Genomic DNA, 9,003 nt, shown 5'->3' on the forward strand with positions numbered 1-9,003 from the left:
TTACTTCTCCATCATCAGGTGTTAGGAATACTTGCTTTCTTAGCCATGATCCATCATGGCTCTGGTATTCCCTGGAACATGATCATCACTAAATTAATTTACATGAAGGCATGAAATAAATTCATACTATTGAATACATAATCTACTGGGGAAAGTGTGAGGGTGATATGAATTCCAAGTCAGAGATGGCAAAGGATCCCCTAAAGGGAGCAGATTAATGCAGAAAGCAGAGGAATTGTGTCTCCAGTGTGAAATGGAAATGATAATATGCATGTCAAGTTATTCCATAAAACTGTGCCATGTTTCTCTCTCTCTCTCTCTGTCTCTCTCTCTCTGTGTGTGTGTGTCTCTGTCTTTTAAAGAGAGAAAACCACATGGGGACAGAGAATGAGACTCAGATTTCAGAATTCCTTCTTCTGGGAATTTCAGAGGACCCAGAACTGCAGCCTTTCCTCTTTGGGCTTTTCCTCTCCATGTACCTGGTCACTGTGCTGGGGAACCTGCTCATCATCCTGGCCACAATCTCAGACTCCCACATGCACACACCCATGTACTTCTTCCTCTCCAACCTGTCTTTTGTGGACATCTGCTTCACCTCTACCACCATCCCAAAGATGCTGGTGAATATCCAGACAAGGAGCAAGGTCATAACATATGAGGGATGCATCCTACAGATATATTTTTTCATACTCTTTGGAGTTTTGGACAATTTCCTTCTGACTGTGATGGCTTATGATCACTTCGTACCTATCTGTCACCCTCTGCACTACACAGTCATCATGAATCGTCGACTCTGTGTGTTGCTGGTGCTGGCATCCTGGATCACCAGTGCCCTGAATTCCATGTTGCAAAGCTTAATGGCATTGCGGCTGTCCTTCTGCACAGACATGGAAATCCCCCACTTTTTCTGTGAACTTAATCAGGTGGTCCTTCTGACCTGTTCTGACACTTTTCCAAATGACATCGTGATGTATTTTGCAGCAGGATTGCTGTTTTGTGGTCCCCTGGCTGGCATCCTTTACTCCTACTCCAAGATAGTGTCCTCCATCCGTGCAAACTCTTCTGCTCAGGGGAAGTACAAAGCCTTCTCCACCTGTGCATCTCACCTCTCTGTGGTCTCCTTATTCTATTGCACTTGCCTAGGGGTGTACTTCAGTTCATCTGCTACACACAACTCACACTCCAGTGCCACAGCCTCAGTGATGTACTCCGTGGTCACCCCCATGCTGAACCCCTTCATCTACAGTCTGAGGAATAAGGACATCATGGGAGCTCTGAGAAGACCCTTCAGTGGGAAGCTCTAGAGGAGACCTTTTTCAGGAACTGCCTGTGGTCCCAGGTTGCTAACCTGCAGAGCCAGAAATTCCAGTTCCTTAATCTGATCCTGACATAGAATGCGCTCTTTCCATTTATTTCCTGTAGTTGATTTCTTTCATTTCAATGTCTTTGTCAAATGGAAGCAACCTCATTAATAAGTTTTCTGCTCTGTTAGCCAATATTTTTCTCTCTCTCAGTTTTCTACTTTCCTGGTGTTCTTCCCGATCTCAGATCAGAGGCAGTTTTGAGATTCCTGTCATTCTCACAGAAAGAAGTTGCACTCATCCTCTGGAATAATCTGCACTTGCAGTTGGGGTCATTTATGTCATTTTGTTATAGAGGAAGAACTGGGGCCACAATTCTTCATTGTTCTGTTCTTTATTACTGTCTGTAATGCTGCCTTATTTGGTTTGTTATAATGTAAACTTCAACATACCAGTGACTTTACAGCTCATCATGGGAGTTTATAGTCACAGGTATATGATGCTCTTATTCAGCACAGTTTTCAACACATGCTGTATTTCATGGTTAGGAGTAATAATGAAACATTGCAATCAAATACACATTAAACCTGTATGATCTTACATGTTTACACTAAAAACAACCAGAAGGACAAATTACACAAATCAGGGACTCAACGTGGTATTAGAGTCAGAGGACCTTACATTTTCAAATGTCAATCAGACTGTGAGTTTTCAGTCACACCTCCATGAAAGGTCTATTTCTCAGGCTGCACATCTACTCTTTGAAATGTGAAATCTTATCTTTCATGCATAAGGGGTTTATTCAGTGACTGAAGGATTTAGCATAAAATTCTTACTGTTCAGGACATAAAGTCACTTTTCTTGCTTAATAATTCTTACTTCTGAGGAAAATCATGACTCCTTCAACATTAACAAAATATGACACTCATTAATTTTTATTTGTAAACATTAAAGTGCAGGTGAGTGAACTGTGTGTACATCTACACTAACTTAATTTTAATTTCATCTTTTATGTTCCAAACTCTCTTCAGTGCTCATGAGCAAAGGAGGGCTTCCATAAGAAATTGAATCCTGCCCTGCCGAGCCTTGGCCAGGAGGTTGTGCATAGGTCACTCGGTGTCCCATACACACATGCCTTTTTTTCCCACCTGCCCTGGTTACCTGGAATGGAAACTCAACAATGGACCTTTCTAATGTACCACGTGAACCACAGATATTTGGTGATATATATATCACCAATATATATATATATATATATATATTTAAAAAATTAATTAAAGAACTATATAATACTCATAATACTAGAAGGGAGATCAATAGAACAGCAGATCAAGGGAAGGGAGAGAGGAGGGATAAGGAAGGTACTGGGATTGAGATTGATTGAATCACGTGACCTGCATGTCTCACTATGGCATAACTATTCCTACTATCATGGATGATTATACTGCCCAACAAAAGAATAAGAGCTACATATACACAGCAGAATGTTGCAGTCTTAATAAAGAAGAAATAGGGGTCATTTATAGCTGGAGGACACTGTGCAGAGAAATAAGGGAGGCACAGAGAGACACACACTGCCTGATGTCACCAGTGTGTGGAATCTAAACAAGATGACCTCTTGGGAAAAAGAGCAGAGAGGTGGTCACAGAGGGTGGAAAGAGTGTTGGGAAGAAAGGGCTGTTGGTCAAAGGGTGCAAAGCTTCAGTTACACTGGAAGAATGGGTTTTAGTGATCTCTCCTGATGCTGGGTGACATAAGGTAAAGATAATATATATTTTTAAATTATTAGAGAGATTTTTTAAATATAGACTCAACTGTGCACCTGGCAACCAGTCAAAGGGTAAAGAAAATGTGACCCATACGCCAGAGCGAGCATCAGACATAAAGAAGGATGAAATCCTGTCACTGACAGCAAACAGATGGAGCAGCAGGATGTGGAACTGCTCAGAATGAGGCAGAAACAGGAGGCCGATATCGCCCCCTCCCTCTCCCACACAGGAACCCAAACACGGAGGAGCTAGAGTGGAAGTGTTGCTGGAGACAGTGCTGCGTGCTGTGGGGAGGGAGGGAGAGTGGAGGGAGGTGGCATGACCAGTGCCCCCTGGTGTGCAGGTCACTGAATCCCATCAATCTTCACCTGATGTGGGTCAATAACAATGAAAAGTAAGACAAAAATGATAAAGAAAATAAAGTGTGAGCAACCCCTCTGTCCTCCACTGACTCCCTAGTGAGCAGAGAGGAGGACAGTTTTCTGAAGCTGACCAAAAGTCCTTGCTTAGGAGATGCAGGGCACTTAGTGAACAAGGCTCCCTGAGCTTCATGATGTGAGCCTTTCCATGGAGCCTGGGCTGGCCCAGAACTCCTGAGCTCATGCGATCCCCTCACCACCGCCTCCTCAGTAACTGGGGTTACAGGTGTGTGACAGTGCACCCAGCTAGAAGCCACCTCTGAGAAAAATAGAAGAGACTGTTTGTAAGGTACTAATCTCAGAGCCTCACACAAGAAAGATCTAAATGTTTTCACATGTAATTACCAAAGGCTTTGTCAATGAAGGACTAAATGACAACTTTGACCATGCATTGAGAGAATGTTCTAATTGGTCTGGGGACAGTGTCTTATAGCCAAGAATGAAGTACCCATGGTTTATAAGCTTGGGTGAAGAGGGGGATAGAAACTTCCTGCAGGTATCAGGGGCCGTGTCTCCAACACAACCCAAGGCTATGGAGATCCAAGGGACCTAATCCAGATAGGTTCCGTGTGTCAGACCTGGGAGAGAACTTCAGTTCATGAGGTTAAACCTCTGGAAGGAAGAAGAGGGCATAAGAGGGAGTAATAAACTGAATTCTCCTGACTCTGGATCATGTCTCTTGGGAATAAAGAATCTCCTGGAAAGAGAAATGTCCTTGGTGCAGAACACTGTCCAGCAGGGGAATTAATCATGTGCCCAGCGTTGCCACAGTGAGGATGTGCCTAATGAGAAGTCTGGGGAGCTGTGTATGTCTCCTCTCTGCTGTTCCTCAGAATGCTCCACCTTGGACAGGAGAGGACATGGTGATTTCTTGCTCTCAGAGAGCTCACCCAGGTCAGTGAGACCCATGAAGCCCTGCAGTAGAGGTTCAGAGAATGGACAGCAAGAGCATTGACCTGAGGTCTTCCCAGAGCCAAACCAGAACTGCCTGACCTTGGAGATTGTGGTTACCAGGCTGTTGGATGGTCTGCTTTCCTGCTTAATTCATTGATTTATTTATTTATAATACTGAAAAGGGAAGTGGCATTTTAACAACCTTTTCTCAAAAAAATAGATCAGTCCTAGAAGTGGAAAAGCTGTGGCCTCCAGAGCTGGGAGGACGTGCAGGGAACTGAGGGGACGGCCAGGGACACAGGGTGGAGCTCACAGGAGGAATGACTCTAGTGCTCTCTTGCTCAGTGGGTAACGTGGACACAGCTGCTGGTTGTGGATTTGAAATAGCTGGTAGAGAAGATTCTGTTTGTTCCCAACACACAGGAGTGATCCATGTTGAGGGGGATGGAGATGTTAATTCCATACTACTCCCAGGTCTGCTTGTTTTGGACACACACACACACACACACACACACACACACATACACACACACAGAGCAGTCCAATGTGTGACTGATAATCACACATGGATCACATGTATTCAATGATCACACAACTATCATTGCTGCTTAAACCTTTAAATATATTTTTAAAAAGGGTCAACACCAAAGCCTAAGTATTACATAGTGAAGAACCATATCAGAAAAATACAACAGGGGCCTGCCTCACCCAGTGTCCAGTGCTGTGGAGACAATGGCCCGGAGGTGCAGCAGCCTCTGGGAGGTGATTCTCTTGCTGTCCTAAAAACAGTGCTGAAAGCATTTTTCTGTCCTTGGTAAACTTCCTTTCATGAATTGTTGGTTTACAGTGTTCAACTTTCCCATGTGGGTGTTTGATATGCATGTTATGGACACTGAAAAGGTGTCCATTCTTTGTTTTGGTCCCTTCCAGTTTTACTGGCCACTGTGGGGACACATGGGAGGTGGAATGCTGCCAGAATCAAGGGAGCGTCCCCTTCCTTCCAGCATCCTAGGGACCCTGCCTTATTGGATGGGTCCCCCTCAGCATCCCATTCTGTTTATTGAGCATATTTTTTGTTTCTATAAGCTCAGGGAAGATAATGCCCATACAAACCTGGATCTAGAAGGTTACCTGTGATGGGACATTGACAGACTGGATTTCCTGACTACCATTGCTTCATTCTTTAGGGAAAAGTTAATCAGAAATTGGCAACTTGCCTTGTATCACTTCCTGTTGAATAGTGTGGCTGGGGTGAGAAGAGCGTTGTGTTAACACATGTGCTGTGTGTGTGTGTGTGTGTGTGTGTGTGTGTGTGTGGCTCCAAAGCAAGTGGACCTGGGAGTAGTATGCAGACAGTCCCCAAATTATGAGGATCAAATCAATCATATCTTTTAATGTTATGACCATGCGAAAATGATTTGCATTACAAAATAACTACTTCTAATGTTCAATTTTGGTATTCTTCCAGGCTGGTGGTATGTAGTACACTACCCCCTCATGATGCTGGGCTCTGGTGGCCCAGAGCTGGAATCCAGGTCAGCCGCACCCTCCCCTGGTGAACACCTGAGATTTCAGGGCTGCTGCGCTGCTCAGCTGGGAAGCTGGTGGGTGGGGTGTGTCAATGCATTGCTGACCTGTGGGGTCCCAGCCCTTCTGATGACTTCATCAGGACATAGTCCACCATCATCCCCGAGCTTCCACATTCCTAACACAGAGCCAGGACTCAGGACGACAGGTGAAATAAAGTGACAGTGCAGTTCTATCCAAAGGAAAGTTCTGCAGCTAATTTATAGTGTGAATTAGAAAACTTTGGGCAGAATCATTTGTCTTGATGTTTCAGGGGCACAAGTCAACTGCATTCTTCAACGTGGTAAATACGATTTTAAATGTATTTTAGTGAACACGTAACATTACTACCTATTTACGTGGTACAGGACAGAAATTTGGAACATGCATGCAGGGTGAAATGAGCAAGTCAGGTTGGTCAGCATTGCTTCTCCTCCAGTATTAGTCACTCCTACATGCTGAGCATCTTCAGGCTCTTGTAGTTACTGTGAAGTGTGTGGAAGGTTGCTGTAGCCACTGTTCCCCTACTGTGCTGCAGACCCCAGAGCTGGCTCCTCCTGCCTCTCAGAGTTTGGGGGTTATTGTGTCCTCTGCCTCTGTCTCCCATCCCTCCTACACTTCCCAGTCTGCAGTGACCACGATTTCACTCTTTTCCTCTGTAAGGTCACGATTTTAGCTTCCACACTTGAATGACAGCATGCTCTGTTTCCATGCACGCTGCTGCAAATGGCAGGATTCATTGTTTCTTAGCTGAATATGACTGTCTAGTGTTCTGTATCTCCTTGCACTTCCTCTCTCTATTCATGCCCTGATGGATACACTGATGAATTCCACATCTTGATTTCTGTGAACAGGCTGTAATAAGCACAGCCTGCAGGGTCCCTGTGTGGATTCATAGACTTTGCATCTGCACAGAGAGTTTTTCATTGTCTTCAGTCCACATCCCTCTACACCGTTGCCCTTATTGTAAATTAAATTAGAGTTTCTACGTGTTTCCTCATTTGCTTCCCACCAGATCCTTATGCACTGGGTGACATTAGTGCAACATTTTACAGCTAAAGCGATGGAGTTTCAGAGTGCCTTTCTATGTTCATGCAGTGCTAACAAACACAACACTGGGACTGACACTGTGGGCTCAGCATGCTGCTGTCAGCTCTGAGATCTGAGGAGCCACACACAGCTGCTCTCCCCAGGCGTAATCACACCTTGTGACACATACCACCAAGGAAGCTGTTCTACAGAAGACATTACAAGGAGAATCACCTTTTAAATCAATTTCCATGTTTAATTCACACATAACAATTGCATCTATTCATAGTGGACCATGTGATACTTTGATACATGTGTCAATGTTTAATGACAATATTGGGGTGAGTATCCCAATTATGTCTTTCAGCATTTGTCATTGTGAGGGACAGGAAAACTCAGACTCCTATTTTCTAACTATTTTGAAATAAATAAATCATATGGGAACTCAAGTCCCCTGCTGTGCTGTGGGACACTAGGACTTCATCTCCTCCCTGTGTCTTTTACCATAACCTAGCCCACCCACGTCCTCCCATCCCCACACCCCTTCCCAGCCTCTGGTCAGTGCTCTTCTCTCACCTCTGAGCCGTCACTGTCCATCTTGCTCTTTCCTGTTGCCACTCTGGCTTCCTTGCTGGCCTTGGACGTATGAAACAGGCACCTTCCTCAGGGCCTTGGCATGGTCTTTGCCCCCTGCCAGACACTCTTCCCTGACAGCCTGTGGCACTTGCTCTGTCTTCCTGCAGATTTTTTTTTTCAAATATGATTTGTCACCTTTGCTGGTCTCCTCAGAAGCCAATTTTAAAAGAGTTCCTCCACCCACTCTCTTCTTTTTGACCTTGTTACTTTTTCTTCCAAGTGTCTCCTTATCTGAATGCTACATCATTTTCAAAATTGCTTATCATCTTTCTCCATCTTTGGATTGTGCCATCATTTTTCTGCCTGTTCACACATTTTCTAGACCATTCGTTGAACATGGAAAATATTCAATTTTTGTTCTTCAAATGTGCTAGGAATTTCTCAGTATAATTGTAGAATGTACGACCTCTTGAGGAAATGCTCAGACATGGAAAGGAATTTCTAATCAGTGAATCAGGGTGATGCCTGGAAGGGGACCAGATTCAGAAGAAATATAAAAATGTGCTTTTTCTACAAAGTGGAAATGAGAGCAAAGTAGAAATCTAAGAATAGTAATGCATCTTTTCTCTTTCTCTCATAGTCACACCAACAACATGAAACCAAGGAATAGCACACAGATTTCAGAATTCCTTCTTCTGGGATTTGCAGAGGACCCAGAACTGCAGCTCCTCATCTTTGGACTTTTCCTCTCCATGTACCTGGTCACTGTGCTGGGAAACCTGCTCATCATCCTGGCCACCATCTCTGACTCCCACCTGCACACGCCCATGTACTTCTTCCTCTCCAACCTGTCCTTTGTGGACATCTGCTCCACCTCCACCACTGTCCCAAAGATGCTGATGAACATCCAGACACAGAGCAAGGCCATTACCTACACGGGCTGCATCACCCAGATGTACTTTTTCATTCTCTTTGTAGGGCTGGACTTCTTTCTTCTGACTGTGATGGCCTATGACCGCTTTGTGGCCATCTGCCACCCCCTGCACTACAAGGTCGTTATGAACCACCAACTTTGTGTGTTGCTGGTTCTAATGTGCTGGATCCTGAGTGTTCTGAATTCTCTATTACAAAGCTTAATGGTGTCCTGGCTCTCCTTCTGCACACATGTGGAAATCCCCCACTTTTTCTGTGAAATCAATGAGGTGGATCACCTTGCTTGTTCTGACACTTTCTTTAATGACATGGTGATGTATTTTGCAGCTTTACTACTGGCTTGCTGTCCCCTCACTGGTATCCTTTACTCCTATTCCAAGATAGTGTCCTCCATCCTTGCAATCTCATCAACTCAGGGCAGGTACAAAGCCTTCTCCACCTGTGCATCTCACCTCTCTGTGCTCTCCTTATTTTATGGCACAAGTCTAGGTGTGTACCTCAGTTCTGCTGCCCCAG

General features: G+C 44.5%; 1 protein-coding gene across 1 annotated transcript in view; it reads left to right on the top strand.

The window, feature by feature from the left end:
* Positions 1-374: 374 nt before the first annotated feature.
* The window catches only part of LOC124968097 (olfactory receptor 7A10-like), a 12,390-nt gene continuing 3,761 nt past the window's right edge, over positions 375-9,003 (top strand). The window contains exons 1-2 of the mRNA XM_047530458.1: positions 375-871; positions 8,195-8,988. Of these exons, the coding sequence (XP_047386414.1) occupies positions 375-871; positions 8,195-8,988 (1,291 nt within the window). The remainder of the gene's footprint in view (positions 872-8,194; positions 8,989-9,003) is intronic.

Source organism: Sciurus carolinensis, chromosome 17 (genome assembly GCF_902686445.1).
Source record: "Sciurus carolinensis chromosome 17, mSciCar1.2, whole genome shotgun sequence".
NCBI lineage: Eukaryota > Metazoa > Chordata > Mammalia > Rodentia > Sciuridae > Sciurus > Sciurus carolinensis.